We start from the raw sequence: 19,119 nt of genomic DNA on the forward strand, positions 1-19,119 counted from the left end.
TCATTGGCACGCAGAGGCTGAGAGAAGAAAGGGACAGCACATCTTACTGGGGACGGGTAGCTGAAACAGCAAGTGCAAAAGTCCTTGAACTTGTGCCTTTCCACAAGGCTGACTGACACCTGGACATTGGAAGCCCAACTCACTAGAGAAGGCCTAGAATATACATTTTTGTCAATTTGTTGATTAAACAAATGCTTTCTCAGTGAAGATCAGAAGGGCTGATCACAAAGCGCCTATGGACTCTGACGCACAGATTAGTTATCAGGCAAATGAGTGTGATTAGAGCCGTCCTGGAAAGGCCTAGAGGAGAGCAGAGGGCCAGGAAGAATGTGGCTTTAGGAAAAGCTTTCTGGCAGATACGGTAAACAAGGAGCAATCTAGGTAGGGGGAAGATTATGCTAACATTTGGGGGTGAGAAGGAAGTCAGAGAATCTTGCATTAGCAGAAGCAGAACTGGTAGGTACAGTGATAAGAATAAAGGTAGGAAGTGTAAACAGGGTCAGATTCCCTGGGGCATAGGGTTCTGGGAGCAGGGATTTCATAGGGTACAGGGAAACCAGCAGAAACAAAGGAGACAAGAACAAACAGTGAAACCACCCTCTCACAAGATGGCGACCTAAACTTCACTTGGCAAAGTAGAAACAAATGAAGAAGAGGGCATAGAGTCAAGGTTTTGGAAATGTAGAAGGTGGAGGTGTGGAACTTCCTGGACTAGAGGCCCAAGAATGAAAGGAAAGAGTCAAGCCTCCAGGTTGGAAGACTAGAAAAGTGCTGCCATCGACAAAGGTGGATGACATACACAGGGAGAGGGAGGAAGTCAGAATGGGAGCTGTTGAGTTTGAGGGACCTCAAGTGTCTGAACCCAGGAGGAGAAGCCACGCAGGACGTGGGGAATGGCTCAGGAGAGTCATCCAAGCTGGGTTAACCTGTGAGTGAATTTGAACTTCTGTACTATAGTTTGAATGTGAAATGGTCTTCACAGACCCTTCTTTCCAGCATTTGTTCCTCCTCTGCTGGTGCTATTTGGGATGCTGTGGAGCCTCTAAGAGGTGGGGTGCAGTTGGCAGAAGCAGATCACTCGGAGCAGGCCATTCAAGGTTGGGCGTGACCTTGCTTCCTGTATTGCTCTCTACTTCCCGGGCTTTCGTGATGTGAACACCCACTGCCACACTCCCACTGCCATGAAGGAAACTCTATGCTATACCCTCTGCAGTGATTAGATTGAAGTCCTCTCTTCTGGTTGGTTTTCTGTCAAGTTGATACAACCTAGATAGAGTAAGTTATGGGGAAGAGGAACCTCAGTTGAGAAAATGCCTCTGTAATATTGGCTGGAAGAGAGAGAGACCACTGTATTTAAGAGTGGAGCCCCTGCTAATTCAACTACACTCCAGAGGAACTGCACACATCCAAGAATATGTGGGCAGTACAAACTGGCCGGGGGGCGGGGAGACAAAAAGTTGGATGGATAGGGAACAATGGGTTTAGATATTGAAAGACTTGGAGAAGGGACTGAATATGGGCCAAACTCTTAAAGCCTTTTTCACAGTCTCGTGCCTTCTAAGGCCTAGGCTAATCCGCTTATTTTGAGGACTTGGAGGAGAGGCTATATTGATGCTGATTCATCATTTCCAAATATTTCCTCAGAAACTGGGTAAACTCCATGGTTTAAGAATGGGAAGCTCAGCAGGGTGCGACGGCGCATGCTTGTAATTCCAGCATTCAGGGAGGCAGAGGCAGGTGGTTCTCTGTGAGTTCAAAGCCAGCCTGGTCTACAAATTGAGTCTAGGATAGCCAAGGCTACACGGAGAAACCCTGTCACTAAAACAAACAATGGGAAGCTCTCTGCCCTCCTTTCTTCATTCTCTCATGCTCCCTGGCCCCAAGTGAGTCAAGCAGAAGTGTTCTACTTCAATCAGCCAGGAACAGGAATCACACTGGACATCTGCTGAACAAACAAGCCTATTTGGTTTCTGTCTACTTTCCTTTGGGTTATTTTGCTTCCTTCTCATTAATTTTTGTTCTGTGGGAATAAACATGCCATCGGCTTTGTGGGTTTATTGGAGGATTAGATGTAAGGAATAATGATTGCAAGGTATTGGCAGCGCCTGGTGTAGCCAACCTTAAGTACATACTGCAGTTGCTTCCTGAGAAACGTTCGTGTGAAACAGAACCTTCTGGAAGAGTTTCCATGTGGCTGTCACGTAAGCCCTTCTTTCACGGCCCCTTACGGTAAATGGCTTATCTTACCTATGTTCAACAAGTCCTGGTGCCTGGGCGCTTAGTGCCAGTCCTACCTCAGCACCAATCGTGAAGAGCCACATGGGCGGGGAGTGTCAGTATAAAGGAGGCAGGCAGCAGGTCATGTTCCCACGCTGGGCAAAGGAGGAAGAGGGTCTGGGTTCTTCTCTCAAGGTAAGTCCTGCTCCAGGGCCCAACGAGGAGGTAAGTTTCATTCTCTTTATCGACTGGACCTGCTAGGGCCATCTGCAAGCTTTCTGAACCCAGGAGTGACTCTGGACTTTAACCGTTGACCAATGCTCCCCAAACCACTCAGTGGTCCCAGTTGCCTGCTGGCTGTGGCCAGCTTATAGACAACATCCTTTTTCTTCCCACTAAGAAGAAGTCATGGGTGTCCACTCAGGTTGGCGTCTCTAACACCATAGTCCTGGGTACCCCTCTGTCTTTGTTCTCTTGTAATGTAATCATAATACCCCACCAGAAACAGGTTTCTAGACCCAATTTATATCTTTTAGAGGCTGCAAGAAATCACCCAGAGGTCCAATGGCACAGAAAGGCAAATGTCACCTGAAGTTGGCAGGCATTTCTTATACCTATTACTTACTTCTTTGCTTGCTTATTTATTTATTAATTATTTCATTATATATAGATTTTTTTTAAAACTGGGAAGCCAGTGTATTCCATCTTCTGTGCTGGGAGAAAGGGCCTTAGAATTCAGTCTGACATAGTGCTATGCTTGTGAAATCCCAGAGGGTCTTAGCGGGACCTGATGCATATAATCAAGATAGACAGCATTCTTATCCATAGTTACTGACAATCACTGGAATTCTTGCCTTCGGTTTCCAGAGAGCGTCTACTTCCACCTGTACAGGGACTTTCCGAGTGCAGCTCAGGGACATTCTGCAGCCCTGACCCACCTTTGGCTGGATTTCTATGGATTTCATCTTGGAAAGCCCCTACTCCTAGCCCACTCCGTTTCTGCACATCATGCCAGCAGTTTGGATTCTGAGAACCTGGACCTATTGCCATATGTGGGCTACGTTATGTTCATAACTGCAGAGAAGCAGCTGTATAAATATTGTTTAGACTAATGGACTCTTGAAACTAAACAAAATGGGAACTGTAACAGTGGTTCAGAGACTTAAGTAAGACAAAACGTGCAAGGGGTACCAAGGGAATAGAGTCACATGATAGGTGCTGAACTGATGATATGAGTTTCAACCTTACCCTTGGGCTCAGGGCTCTGTTGGCTTGTCCTGATGTGAGCCTTTCCTTTCCCATAGTTGCATGGAGAGTCTGCAGGGTGCAGAGTGACCTGCAAACCTCACTTTACGCAAAGGATGGTGGGCTGTGACTTGTTGTGGCTGGCTGTGGCCTCCTGCATTCTGACACTGGTATCTCCATCTACAATACAGCAAGGTGAGTGTCTGCTCTCCAGGGATCTCAGGTACTTAACAAGATCTAGGGAGGGAGCAGAGGGATGGGGGAGAAAAGGCTGCTCAGGTTGGTTCCAGGAACAGGGAATTGTAAGCAAAGAGTCAGGGCTAGAGAGCGAGCAAATCATCAATCTCCCAGAGCCTGGAAGGGCAGGGGAGCAAGATCCTTAGCTTCTGCATCCCCTCTCAGGAGGTGATTAGAGAGCACAGACCAAAAGGTAAGGGAGATCATCCTGTCACCTTGTTTCTCCTTCTCAAGTTGCTCATCTGTAAAAATGAAGGTGGCAGATTTAACAATATCTACATATTCTAAAGATCTCTCTCAGTCTCTCTATCTCTGTCTCTGTCTGTCTCTGTCTCTGTCTCTCTGTCTGTCCATCTCTCTCTCTCTCTCTCTCTCTCTCTCTCTCTCTCTCTCTCTCTCTCTCTGTGTGTGTGTGTGTGTGTGTGTGTGTGTGTGTGTGTGTGTTTTGCTGGCTCTCAATTCTCCTGCTCTGGCCTCCAGAATGCTGGGATTAAAATGGTGTTTCACTACACCCAGCTTCTAAGATCTGCAAATGGGAGCAACCCAGACAGTTGTAGAAAAAAGTTTCCAGCTAAGGGTGCAAATGTGAGCGCCATGGTTGGAGGCTTGGAGGAGAGCTGTGCTCTTCCTCCCATGGGAAATCACAGGGTGTGTGGGAAAGGATCCAAGAATAACAAGGCCCACGATTCCTGTCCTTAGAGCAAACACTGGAAAATGAGCAAGGCTGGAAAATAGCTTTTCCTTCCTTAAAAAAAAAAAGTCTCACTGATATATGTAAGATTGTGAGCCCAAAGGTGTGCTTAATTCACTATTTTAGAGGTAACTGGCTGGACCTACTTGCTTGTGTGTGGCATTGTACAGCAACCATTTCGTTTAATCTTTAAGGCTTTATCTCCTAAAATGAAGCACACCCTCCCAAAATGACCCCGGCAGCCTGGGAAGCTCTTCAAACACTTGAGTGACTGCACACTTATTTTATGAATATTAAATAGTACCATCCCTATAGCCTGTGTTATCAAAGATATTATTTCTTTAGATGGAACATATTTATATACTTATAAGTGTGTGTGTGTGTGCGCACACACACACACGCACATGTGAAGTCTGGAGTAACCTCAGATGCTATTCCTCCAGTGCCATTCACTTTGCTTTTTAAGACAGGGTTTCTCACTTTCACTGTAGGCTAGATTAGCTGGTTGGGGAGTCCCCAAGGATCTACCTATTTCCATGTCCCCAGCACTGGGCTTAGAAGCTCATGCCGCTATGTTGAGCTTTTAAAAGTGAGTTCTCTGTGATCTCGCTGATATCTTCATGCTTACAAGATGCTGTACTAACTGAGCTATCTCTTCAGCCCCTCCTGCATGAAACTAATTTTTAAAGAGAATCGCTGAAAAGCATCTCTATAAATCAGTTACAGGAACCAGAACACAGGTGGGCACATGGCAGGACCTGAGGTGTGGGAAGAGGGTCTGGAAACCTTGAACTCCCAGGGTTGGTTTTGAACGAGTCTCAGGAGAGCTTAACCACCTTTCAAGGTCACCAGCCAGCAGGTCAGAGCTGCACTTAAGTCTCCTCTTCTGCCATCTGATCATCCCCTCCATCACTTCTCTGCCTCTTCATACATCATTGCTCCCCCTTCCCCCAAAGGAAAACCAGCAATCAGAAATGGTTGTGCCAGCTGAGTGGTTTTTAGCGGGGGTGATTTCGGCTTTCAGGGACTGTTCAAGATGCCTGGAGTCTTCAGAAGCAGCTACTGCACTGGGTGGGTCGGAGGCCAAGGGTCCTTTGATTCTCTTTTTGAAGAGCGCTGCACAATAATGAAAAACACAGCCAATAATATACCAGTAACACTAAGCTTGGGAATGATTGACACGATGGATCTGTAGGTGCTGTTACCGACTGATAGGGACCAATGCTGATTTTATAAGAACTTAAAAATTGCAACCAACATTTAAAACAACTGGGTGTGTGTGTGTGTGTGTGTGTGTGTGTGTGTGTGTATGTGTGTGCACATGCATGGGAAAGTTCCAAGGGCTATACAACAAATCTGTGAGATGGTCAAACTTAGGACAACTTTTATCTTAAGAACGTATTTTGCCAAATCAAGCCACTTGCTAATATTTATTTCTGCTTCACTTGACTAATGTCTGAGGATCTTCTCAGGGAGACTGTATTACACTTATGAGCAAAACAAACATTGAATGAGTGGGACACTGGAAGTGTCCTGCTAGTGGCTGGCAGAGAGGCTCTTTGAAATCCTGGGTGAGGCAGTGGAGTTTGTGCAAGGTGGTGGCCTGGGTGTCCTTGCTGCTGATCATTCTGCTTCCTGAATGACAAAGTTTGGTGTTCATTACTGCAATGTATACCTATTGGCCTCATTGGAGTCATTGGGACATTCAAAACAAAATAGGGGAGGGATTAACCCCCTCCCCCAAGGCTGTGGGGTACCTCAATACACCCACATACTCTCTGTTCTTCCCAGGTTATGGAAACCCCAGAGATGTCGGCTCCTACAGGCTGGACTTGGACTGTGGAGCCCCTGGAACTCCAGAGGCTGGCATCTGTTTCGACCCCTGCCAGAATTACACAGTCCTGGATGATCCCTCCAGAAGCACAGAGAACACGGAGTTAGCAGAAGAATGTGATATTGACCTGCATGGCTGGTACCGCTTTGTAGGTGACGGAGGAGTGAGGATGCCAGAGACCTGTGTGGATGTAAACCGGTGCCACACCTCTGCTCCCATGTGGCTGAATGGAGCTCACCCTGTTCTCGGAGATGGCATTGTCGGACACACAGCCTGTGCCCACTGGAATGAAAATTGTTGCTTCTGGAGTTCTGAGGTCCAGGTGAAGGCCTGTGCAGATGAGTCGGGAGACTATCACGTATATAGGTTTCAGGGTACCCCTGAATGCAGCCTGAGATACTGCACAGGTAAGCAGCAGCTACAGAGCAAGGTGGCCTGCACCCAGGATGCAGTGGTGCCAGAGGAGATGGTCAAGAGGAGACTAGGCAAAGCAGGCACTCCTGGGCTCCTGTCAGAAATACACACATAGCAATGTGAAGCAGGAGCTGCCAGGCACAAGCCAGAAACTTACATTTCAGCGTGAGATAGCCTGACTTAAAAATGTGTATTGCGTAATATTGGGCTAGTTGGAAGAATCAGCAGGTAAAAGTGCTTGCTGTGAAAGTATGGGGGCATGAGTTCAAATCCCCAGCATCCATGTAAAAGGCTGGATGTGGCCAAGCATGCCTGTTACCCCCAGACTGTGGGGACCAGAGACAGAAAGCTGGACCCAGGCTCAAAGAGAGACCCTGTCTTCAGGAAATAAGCTGAAGGGTGCCTGAGCAGGACACCTAGATGTCCTCCTCTAGCCTCTGTGCATGTCTGAGTGCTCACTCCCACACATGCATATAACACACACACACACACACACACACACACACACACACACACACACAATCAAGAACCCAGGCTCATTCAGACTTTATTCCTCTTAGAACCTGTTTTCTGATCTGAAACAGAAGGTCAAAACAGCTCACACTGCTCACGCGGGACCCACTACCATTCTGCTCTTAGCCCATCGATGCACTGAATCCCCCAGCTCAGTCCACGAAAGAGTGTCTGTGCAGTCATTCATGTTAGGATCTAAGAGCACAGAAAGGTCACACTGGGACCTAAGCCCAGGCCCCATAGCCCCTTCAACTGTGGACTTAAAATCATTCTGCCCTGTCACACATTTCTACCACCAGGGTCAAATGAGCCAAAAAAACAGAGGAAGTAGTTAGGATAGCACTTGGCCTGGCAGTTTCAGGGATGTTCCTCGCTCTGCTGGATTTGGGAGTCAGGAAATACAAATTGGGGGCTTGGGCTCTTCTGGTGAGCATCTCATATGTTTATAAAGATTCTGAAGGACTGAGAGTATGGGCCTGGGAGGACTCAGACCCATCCTGCTCTGCATCCTGATCCTCTTTCTTCCTCCCTTTCCTTTAGACCCCTCCACCACACCACCACCATCACCAACACCAGGGAAGTGTGAAGTTCCTTGTCGTCCTGAGGAGGAATGCACGCTCCAGGATGGCATCTGGACCTGTGTCTGTAGGCAGGGCCTCAATGTTTCCGGTGAGCAGCTCCCAGGCCTGAGAAGGCAGGACAAGAGGAAGAGGCTTAGAGGGTCAGGATGAGGCAGGGAACAGACTCAAGGGCCATGGAACTGACATTGTGGAGATCTTGAGATGTATTTGGTCTGCTTATTACGAAGCCAGCTGGTTTGCAAGGGTGCGAGAGGGTGGTGCCGGACCAAACTTCCAGGTCAGCTACTGGAGCACTGTATCAACAGGTGGCTCTGGCACGGGCATCTGGCTTTGCTCTAGTCCGGATTACAGGACCACTTTCATTTCCCGAGGGCAGCTAAGTCAATCCTGTACTTGAGATGCTTGGAAATCTTGGACCAGAGACCTCTGTATCAGTCCGAGTGTGACTTCTATTGGGGTCCCAGACCTCATCCAGTCTATTCAGCAACTTGATGGGTGTGGTGGATTTGCCTAAAGGCAGAGAGAATGTAGATGCTCTTCACTGTCCATGTCCTCTGTCCACTCCACTGACCTCCTTCTTGGACTCCTAGATATTCAGGGTTTGCAGCCTCAGCTGGACTGTGGAGCCAAGGAGATCAAGGTGAAGCTGGACAAGTGTTTGCTGGGAGGTCTGGGCTTCAACAAAGAGATCATTGCCTACCTGAATGACAGGAACTGCAGCGGGATCATGCAAAATGAGCCCAACAACTGGGTGTCCATGACCAGCCCTGTTCTGGCTAGTGATTGTGGGAACATTCTGGAGGTAGGTGGTATTCACACTTTGCTGCTGGAGGGTAGTGTTTGTGCAAATGGGAACATATTCATAGCTGTGAGGTCCTAGGCAAATGTCTTATCCTTTTGGAGCCTCTAGGGTTATGTGAATTTATACATTCTGGTCCACGTTAAAGGGCTTAGGTCGGGTGGGTTAACATTTGAGCTTCATGAAGTCGGCTCTGACTATGATGGTTTCTAATCAGGGGTGGGGAGGGAAGAGCAAGCATGGCAGCCTCTGTCAATCATTCATTTCCTAGCGTTTACTCTGGGCTTCCCATAAGTGCTAGCTCTGCAGTCAAAGGAGGACTCCTTACTCCCTGGGGGTCAGAATTCAGGGTGTCTGCATGGTTGGGAACACTGACTGTGGGATCAGGCAGCTCTGAGTTTAAGGTCCATCTACACACATCTGCTTACTAAATGCGTGTGGTTTCACGTTTATGCCAAAGAGCAATGGGACCCATGCCAGCTACAGAAACACCCTCTCCTTGGCCACCGATTTCATTATCAGGGACTTCCTCGTCAATGTCAACTTCCAGTGCACCTACCCACTAGACATGAAGATCAGCCTCCAAACTGCACTCCAGCCCATTGTAAGGTATGGCTTTGACCTTTGACCTGTAGCTCTGACATTTATCACACACATACAATCTACGATGCCCACACGGTGCTGCCAATCAACCTGCTTCAGGAGCTGCCACTCACTAAATTATTTAACTCTGTATTGTAGCCAAGAACATCCAGCCTGCTCAAGGCACTTGTGAAATTAAAGCTTTTACTACAAGGAAATGTTGTACCATGGATCAGTGCTTAAAATGTGCTCAGGAAACAAAACTGCCAGACAAGTTCATTCACCTTGAGGAGAAAGGCAGCAGGCAACAAACTGTATCAATAGTCTTCATTGACAATCATTTTCAAGTCAGACAGTGCAATGTAGGAGAAGCATGTGCTGCTTCTGGTCAGTGGACATGGGTCCCTGAACTAATCTCGGTGAGGAGAGAGACTTGAAGGGGGTAGGGAGGCTTCCTTGCAGGCTTGGAATTTAGACCCAGTAAATTTACACCTACCTTTGAAGAAACAACAGCTATCCTCACAAGAAATAGAAGGAAACAACAGTTTGGGTGGGATTGGATGCAGGCAGAGCTTTTCGTTTGTATCTGTTTCTCCCTGTGCCTGTGCCTGGAGCAAGGCTCACTGACCCAGGTTTTACATTGTCCAAGAATTGCCAAGGGATTCTTCTAAACCTTCAGCCGGAAATCCAAGGTGTCTGGCCCATCTCCTGATTGCCTCCTGGACTCTCAGAATTGCAGGATGAGAAGGGTTGAACAAAAACAAAAAACATCAAACTTCAAAAGTTTTCAGGCTATCTCACATTGGAGCCTATGTTCTTAAAGAAAGAAAGAAAGAAAGAAAGAAAGAAAGAAAGAAAGAAAGAAAGAAAGAAAGAAAGAAAGAAAGCTGCTTATCTGATTTAAACTGGGTTCATCTGAAGATTGTGGGGTGGAAGGAAGGCTAAAAATTGTGAGCCTGTAAGAGCTGATCTCAAGCCCTCTCGCTTAGGTGATAAGATGGTGCTGTGTACCAATCTTGTTCCTTGAGTAAGAGCTTGATGAACCCACCACATAGGAGGAAGGGGTGCAAATCCTGGAGACAGGCTTGGCTGCCAATAAGTGCTCTGTTTCAATGGATGATCAACTGGTTTATTCAGAAGTCAAAGTTTCTCTTTTTTCTGTAACTTCATATGAGCACAGGGCTTGATTTATTTGCCTCTTTTTTTTTTCCTGGTCAAAGCCAAGTGTCTCTACTCTTGTGGTTTTCCTTGTTTCAGTTCTCTGAATATTGACGTGGATGGGGCAGGAGAGTTCACCGTCAGGATGGCCCTCTTCCAAGACCAGGGCTACACACAACCATATGAAGGGGCCAAAGTGGTGCTTCCTGTGGAGTCTATGCTCTATGTGGGTGCCATCTTGGAGAGAGGAGATGCCTCCACATTTAAGCTATTGTTGAGGAACTGCTATGCCACCCCTACAGAAGACAGAAATGACCCCCTGAAGTACTTCATGATCAGAGACAGGTATCAGGAGACTCTGGGTCATTATTATTATTTTATTTTGGTCACAGCTAAGTGTTGGGTAAAATATCATCTCATCCATTGCTGGCAGAGGTGTAAATTAGTTCACTCCGTTTGGAAATAATTTGGCAATACATGTTATAATCATCCTGTCTTGTTTTGGAGTGTTATTCTTGATAGTTTCACCTGAAGTATTAAAACAAATTTGATGAGTGGGGTAAGGAAATGCCAATCATTTTCCATTTCATGATTCTTGATAACTTTTCCATTAAGCTTACTTTTAAAATATAGCTCAATTAAGTAACAATAATCTATTATATAGGTTTACATATTACATATATGTTATATATGTGTTAAAGATGGTATTATATTTGTTTGCATAGATTAAAGCGAACATGATATTACAAATATTGTAGGCTATCATTGGATGTCACTTAATGATTAAAAAAAAGGAAATGCCTACCTGGAAGTCACAATTCAAGTCATATTAATGGTACTTGGTAATATTCATTTTTTGAGCTCAGCTGTATGTCCACCACTGTGATGAGAAAGTGTCCCCAGCAGCCTCATTAAGTGCTCTATATCAGTTATATGAAATGGATGTGACTATTTCTCCTTACAGTCAAAGGATACATGGGGAGTTGGGGTTAAATGGAGGGTATGATCACATTCCATTGTGTGTGTGTGTGTATATATATATATATATATGTGTGTGTGTGTGTGTGTGTATGCAATTCTACAGAAATTAATTAAAATTGAAAAAAAAGAATGTGGCAAAAAAATAAACTAGACTATGGAGGTACAACAAAAGTGATTAACTAGCCCTGGATCACTTACCTAAAATGGAGAGAGTAATATTCTGACTTACCTTAGAAACTGTGCACCCAAAAACTTAAACCATACCAACTTATTGAGAAATGATGGACTAAAAAAGAAGTCATAAAAGCATGACAGAAGGTGTCTGGGGTAGAGAGAGCTTCAACATTCTCCAGTGTTGTGCTAGAAGTTATACCTTTGCCCTTTTCATTCTCCTAGCTGCCCAAATCAACATGATGCCACCATCAATGTGGAGGAGAATGGGGTGTCCTCAGAAAGCCGATTCTCAGTACAGATGTTCATGTTTGCTGGAAATTATGACCTAGTTTTCCTGCACTGTGAAGTTCACCTGTGTGACTCCAGCCGTGAGCAGTGTGAACCAGTGAGTGTCTCTTTGGACTGGCTCCCAGTAGGCTCTCCACATACATACTGGGTTTAGAGATGGAGACACAGATGGAAACAAGGCTGGATAAACACATGAACAGAAGTAAAGAAGGAAGAAAGAGAGGGAGGAAGGAAGGAAGGAAGGAAGGAAGGAAGGAAGGAAGGAAGGAAGGAAGGAAAGAAGGAAGGAATGATGGAAGAGAGGGAGGGAGGGATGAAAGGAGGGAGGAATGGAGGAGAGAAGGAAAAAAGTTGGTTGAACGGATGGATGAATGTTTGAAGAGGTGAAAAGACAGATGGGTGGGCAGATGAATATAAGAAAGAGGAGAGGGTAAAGAAGGAAGATAGACAGATATTGAGCATTCCCACAGCTTATTTATGAGCAATTATTGTCTCTTCACAAAGCAGATCAGCTCTCCTTGGCATACATCTATTATGAAAAATTATGATGTTACAGGTTAAGCACCCTTGATTCAAAAATTTCAAATCCAAAATATCCCAAAGTCTTAAATTTTTTCAGGGCCAACATGAAGCTTAAAAATTTCAGATTTTGGACTATTTTGGGTTGCCGATTCTCAGATTATAAATGGGTAGCTCGTAAAGACTGTGAGTATTGCAAATCTGAGAAACCCTCAAATGTTGAATATTTCCGGACCTCAGGCTTTTGATGAGGGTTGTATGCAAGCCTGTCGTAAGGCCTTTTCAGTCCCCTCTCTATGTCAGGCACTGGACTAAAACTGCTACATCTTTGTCTAATTGAGCTCTCACAATGACTAAATGAAGCCTTACTGTGCAGATAAAGAAACCAGGGCTCAGAGAAGTCCCTAACCCACAACTTCACATAGAGCTAGTGTCCCCAAAGTGAGGTGTTCCCCATCTGAGCTGTGATTCTGGTGCCCATACTTTCACTCCTAATGGGGATTGTTTTGAATGGCTGGTATTCCTTGGGTGTTTATGGTATGTCTATATGTTGCTGCAATTATGCTTTGTTTTAATATTTAAAACCAGCCATGCAGAGCTGGGAAGGCCTGAGTGGTAAAACACTTGCCGTGCATCCACAAAAAACTGAGTTTGGGTCCCCAGAACCCATGTGAAAACCAGGATGATGGCACATGTGTCTGTAACCCAGGTCCCGGGGGTGCAGAGACAGGACGATTCTGGGGGCTCACTGGGTCACCAGCCTAACCAAAATGACAAGCTCTGGGTTCGCTGAGAGACCTTGTATCAAAAAGTAAGGTGGGTAGCAATAGAGAAAGACACTTGGTGTCAGTCCTTGGCCTTCTTACATGATTGCATGCATAAATGAATAAATGAATGTATGAATAACTAAAGAAAACAAGGTATCAACTATTTGACTATAATAGACAGATGAAGACACTTGCCTCAATTATACAAGAAAGAGTAGAGATGAGATTCAAACCCAAGTGTGTTAAGGCACGATTGGGGATTCTCCCAGTTGAAAGAGACGACAGCACCAAAAAGAAGGCCATAGGATGGGATAGCCAGGTGCTTAGGCCACAGGTCTAGAGGTATCTGTGTCCATGGCAGTCTGCACATAGGGACAAGGTGTTTAAGTTTTGATATAACAGGAGTTCCATGTCTCTACAGCCTTGCTCTACAAGCCGACTCCGCAGTAACGGACCTGCCATCAACTTAGCCCGGGTTCTAGATTTAGGACCCATTACTAAGAGAGGTAAGTGCACACCATCCTGGCACAAGGATAGCCAGCCGAGTGCCGACAATTGACTTTAGGTGCTTGGGGTCACCAATGCCAGCCACCCTGGGTTTTTCTGCTTTCTCAGTCCAGCCATCACCAACAAATGTCTCTTAACTATGAGTGGAAGTGTGTTGGCATTTATGGTGGTGCCTGTGAGAGAGAAACCGCTCTCGCATTTATCAGCAAGCTTAATCCTCCCATGGCTGTGTCCATTTATTTGTTAGAATTAAAGGCTCAGGGAGATTCACAGGTTCACCTGAGATCACTTGCTTAGGCATGATGGGAGTTAGAATGAAACCAGATGCATCTGATTTCACTGCCTTTCCCTAGAGCTTACACAGGGTCCCTTAGGGTGAATGTGCTTCCCAAAATTTAGCTATGGTCCTCTGGAGATAGGAGGGTAGGTAGGCAACCCCTCTACAACTCTTCATCCATCCTGCATAAGTGTGTATAGTGCTGTCAGGGTTTTTATTTCTACCTGAATGGAGGACTCAAGAACCCCTCCTTCCAAAAAGAAAGAACTTTCTGCCTTGAAGAAATCAAGATGCAATCATGTTAATTCTAGTCAAATAATAATATTTCCCCATACTCTGTGCTGAGCAGCTTTATGTATTCATCAGCTTGGCTGCTCATGGCAGCCTCAGGCCAGCACTGTTCCCACCTCTACCTCTGGGATGAACAAGCTGAGCTACCCCATGAAGAAGGTTCTGCCTTGAGTGGTCCTGTTCCTTTCCTGAGCTCTCAACTTAGAGCCTTGTATGGTGTCACAGGACAATTCGAGGAGGGGGGATTATGGGTATCCGCATTGGAAGCAAGCACACAGGGTTTGTTAGCTGTTCATTGCTGTGGACAGATAGCTGAGGGAATGACTTAAAGAAGGAGGGATCCATTTTGGATCATGATTTCAGAGGTTTTGGTCCATGGTGGCTTGCCTCCATATTTTGGGGCCTTTAGTTGGGCAGAATGTCACAGAAGAAGGGTGAGGTAGAATAAAGTTGTTTAATTCATTGCAACCAGGAAGTGAGGAAAGGAGAGGGAGGGAGGGAAGGAAGTAGGGAGAGAAAGAGAGAGAAAGAAAGAGAGAGAGAGAGGAGTTTCATGGAGCTTTTACCTTTGGCCCTTTTAACCCATCAAGGCTCCTGGGCAGTAGAATGGTACTACACTCATTCAGCGAAGTCTTTCACTCCTTTAGTTGATTTTCTCTGGAAAATCCCTCACAGACACCCCAAACTGTACTCAGCTACCTCCTAGGAACCTCTCAACCCTTTCTAATTGACAATGGAAAGTAACCATCACACTGGGGCTAGAATCCCAGCTCAGCTATTGTCTGAAACCTCAACTTAGCAAGTTCCTTGGCATCGCTGAGTCTCTGTCTTCCTACCAGACAAATGGGAGTTGAAGGTACTCTCTTCACAAATTGATTAGGAAAATTAGGTGGAAGCTGCATGGAATGTGCTTAGATATATGCCTGCCAGTTGGCAGAAGTCTCCAGAGTGAAGACTGCCTGTGATGGTGGTGATCAGGTCCAGGAGGATTGGGAGCTGCAATGGCTCCAGAAATGCAGCCCTCAAAGCACGACCAAGGAGGCTCTGACTTTCTTTTTCTTGCCTACAGCTGCTCAGATTCTACACGCCTCAAGCGGGACTCCCAATATGGCAGGTAAATGGCTTCCTTACGCTTTTCTCACAGCACTGCTAAGTATCTTTCCTTCCACCTTCCCAACCTCTGGAGACCTATGCATCCCCTTCAGTGTGCTAGGCTCTGTGCTGGGAAACTTGGCTAGTGAAACGAGGCTAACCCAAGTGTGGTTCTATAATCTAGCAGAGAAGACCATTGCTTAACAGGGGTTGTCTACCAAGTGCAGCTATAAGCCAGGCACTGTTCTAGGAACTGATACAATGACGCTGATCAAGACTGGACAAGTGCCTTCCCCTCATAGAGCTTATGTTCCAGGGTAAAAAAAAAAATAGACAATCAAGAGCAAAAAGTAATTTAATTAGCAATGAAAGTTGGGTGGTGTGATAGGAAGCTATAGGCATAAGTAATAGTCTTAGAGTAGAGAGAAGTTTATTTCCCTAACACATAAGTGAAATCTATGCGTAAAGAAAGTCTATGATCAAGCAACCAATCAAAGACTCAAGCTTCTTCCATCTTGCTCTTTGAGGGGAGGTCATCATTTTTATAGTCCAAGATATTAGCCAAGCTGCAGGACAGAGGAATATGAAGGAAGTCAATTAGTGTTACGGAACATTCTGGCAGCTAATGCCTCCATCTACAGTTCCTTGTTTATTACCTAGCTATGTGGCCCACACCTCGCTGCAAAAGAACCTGGGAAATGAAATCTCTGTTTTGCATGGCCACGTGCCCAAACAATGTTTGATGGTTCAGTGATTCAAGTAGGAAGAGAACATGGATCAGAAGAACTTTTTTTGAGGAAATGATATTTGACCCAGAGAGAAAATTTCTCTAGATTAGAAAGTATCAGGTGAATGGAACCCTATAGGCAAAGGCAACAACGGCTGGCTAAATAAATGAGACAGGAACAGAAGATGATAAATGACAAGCAGGTAGACAGAGCAGGCATGCACGAGACCTAACTAGCCATAGCAGAGATAAGCAAGAGAGTTTCACATGGCACAGATATCTGAATGGGGTTTTGATGAATGACTTGGAATGTGTTTTGGATAGGATGGAAAACATATTTTTCTATCTCACAAAAGACAGATATTAGTGAAGATAGACAGGAAAATGTTCCTTTCATGTTCTGACCTCAACTTTGCAGCAGTCTACATATTTAACAAATAAGCATCTGATAATCTGAACTGGTATTCAAAGAAGTAAGAGTCATGGTGTGAATTACACAGAGCACAGGGCAAAAAATGCCTTGAAGTCTTCATTTCTGTTACTCCTTTAGGTTAGCACAGAGATAGGAACAATGGCTCCCCGGAGTGCTGGTCTGTCTTCTCAGGCGGGCTGTGAGGTTGGAGCCTTCTAGAGGAGGGAGATGGATCTGATGATGACAGGGGGCAAGTGGCCATCAGAGGGCTCTATGGTTCTAGGTTTGCCAGCAATTGGAATCACCTCTGGTGTTTCAGGATTAACCGATCATGCATCTGTGTCCCATTGTAAAAACTCCCTGTCGTACATTTGTGTTTCTGAGAATCTTTCCCCTCCAGACTCTCTAGGACATTACCAAGTTACTCCGAATTGTTGGGGGTGGGGGGATTCTGTAATCTGGAAGTGGTGTCAAAGGTGTTGACATGCTTATACAAGACAACCGCCATCCAATAGTTCCCTTCCTTAACACTAAACATATAATAGTGTGCAGAAGACACATACACATGCATGCACACATTAGATATCAATGTTTAGTTTTCATAAACCAGCACTTACACAATGCTTACCATGTTCTAGGCACATATTTATTCTGTTGTGGCATTGGCTATTGAATTTAAGGACACACATTTGCCATACATGTAGGTTCCCACTGAATTGTAGTTCCCAGTCCACAAATGCTGCAATAAATGCTTGATATAAATTTATTTATTTAAACCCAATGATATCTGATATATCAGTAGGTAAAATTAAAAGTTACATTTCGTATATAAGGAGATTTGGGCACAGAGAAGTGTAATGTCTTGTCCAGATCTATCCAGGTAGCTCCAGAGCTGAGATCCCAAGCTAAATAGTCAAGACCCAGAGGTGTTTCACTCTACCCCATTTTCTTGTCTCTTCATGATTAGTCACGTGTAAGTGATACTAAAGCTAAAGCCAATAACCCAAATCCTCCATGTCTTGGTGCTAGAGGATACAGTTCTGTTCTAGGAAGTCCTTAGAAACCCAGACTCCTTCTACTGTCTGGTAATTCCTGGTAACCTCACTATGTTCTATGAGTCACATCTAGGATACTTGGCAAATAATAGAACATGCTGGAGGCTTTTATCACTAGTCCCACGAATGAAATTTATAGTTTCCATCCTTATTTCATTGGCAAGATCTAATCATATGGTACAACCTTTCTGCAAAGAAGGCTGAGAAAACTGTCTTCCGTGTACCCAGAAGAAAACGGAAAAACAGTTGTCCCAACCAAATCCAGGGCTATGCAGCCTTTCTGTTATTCTACTGCACTTGACAAGGGTGCCAGCTGGCATTGGCTGCTAAGTGTCAAAGCTCAACATTTGACTCATGTCTCTTGTGTTTCAGAGTTCCCGTTGGCCTGGCCCATGTTCTTCCTGCCTGTCTTCCTGGCTTGGCTCTTCTGAGAAGCCAGCTGGGCATCTGGCCTTGAAGCTCATGTTCTTCCCTCTGGCAATGGCTCTTATCCGTCCCTTAGTTGAGCTGGATTCTTCTGTGTCTCATGTGAACGTACCTGGTTCAGCGTTAGGATGGGTTTGGGGAAAGGGAAGAGCATTATCCTTTATGTTGCTCTTTTTCTCATGCTCAGGATCTGCCAGCTTGTCCTATGCCAATTTCCTCACTCATTAGTGAGAGCTAGAAAGTGAACCTAAACCTGCTAGGCGCCTCTTTGGTACTGGTAATTAGTGGAGATGCAATGCGTATCAATAACTCCTGGGTAGAGGTGTCCTGTTAGTGGGTGGGAGAGGGCAAGTCCAATGATTCTTTCTAAATGTTCTTGTTCTGACAGCTGATGAATTGAACACACTGACCCTTGCATTAATTCTATCTGATGTGTTTCCATTCTGGTCTAAACAGTTGCCATGGGAACATGTAATTGTGGGGAAGGGGTTGAAGACTCTCAAAGGGGAGACTGGTACCACTATTCCTCCATGCCCTCCATCACTACAATGACACCTAGAACTACACACATCTCTACACTTGGGGACCGTACACTGGAGGAACTGCTTTGTTCTGATGCAGAGTTGTCATTGCCTTGAGGAACAGCACTTGCTGTTATCACTGCGGTGTGCTCGCTCTGGAAGAGTAAACAGAAGAAACCAGGCAGAACATGACGCATTGACCCTGTTGTGGGGATCTAGCAACAAAGCCTGGAAGATAGGTAGTGTCCCTTCTTGAAGACGTGTAATGAATTATTGCAAGGCACCTTAACAAAGACGTGACCAATGAAGGAGGCTTCCTCTCTCCCCAGCTGTTCACAAGGCCTCTCCAACCTCTGGAAGAGTGCTAACGCCTGTCTGTTTCCTCAGAGTTTCCAGCGCACTGCCATGTCCAGACAGAGTGTGGTTTCAAGATGCAGAGACTCACTCCAAGTCAGGCAAAAGGGGAGTGATATAGGTTTATCAGATTCTAGCCTTACTAATTGTGGTTTCTGGAGATTACATTAAGTAAAGTGATGACAGTGGAGCAAAAAGACGTAGGGCAAACAGTACGTCCTAGTTGTTTACACACTAGGGGTCAGTTTAGAAGAAGCCATGAGACAGCAGGTTGTCCATCTTTCCATCTGTCACACTTCCTGAAACTATTTAGCTGGTTACACCTGCTTATCTTTGTGTGTCTCCTGCATTTCGGTTGCACATCACTTCCTAGTTTACAGAACAGCAGCGATGCTCTACTGTCTTGCTATCCCCCACTCACACTGTGCCTTAGGACACTCTAATATGCTGTTTGGGT

At 45.4% G+C, this 19,119-nt stretch overlaps 1 protein-coding gene across 1 annotated transcript; it reads left to right on the forward strand.

Annotated features, from left to right (window-relative positions):
• Positions 1-1,282: 1,282 nt before the first annotated feature.
• On the forward strand, positions 1,283-18,213 carry Gp2 (glycoprotein 2). The gene is made up of 11 exons (XM_021653014.2): positions 1,283-2,412; positions 3,522-3,657; positions 6,182-6,631; positions 7,692-7,820; positions 8,323-8,534; positions 8,992-9,140; positions 10,371-10,616; positions 11,649-11,811; positions 13,422-13,506; positions 15,145-15,189; positions 17,734-18,213. The coding sequence occupies exons 1-11, from the start codon at positions 2,320-2,322 to the stop codon at positions 17,790-17,792; spliced, it is 1,767 nt and encodes a 588-aa protein (XP_021508689.2). The 5' UTR covers positions 1,283-2,319; the 3' UTR covers positions 17,793-18,213.
• Positions 18,214-19,119: the final 906 nt, after the last annotated feature.

This window comes from Meriones unguiculatus, chromosome 14, assembly GCF_030254825.1.
Source record: "Meriones unguiculatus strain TT.TT164.6M chromosome 14, Bangor_MerUng_6.1, whole genome shotgun sequence".
NCBI classification, from domain to species: domain Eukaryota; kingdom Metazoa; phylum Chordata; class Mammalia; order Rodentia; family Muridae; genus Meriones; species Meriones unguiculatus.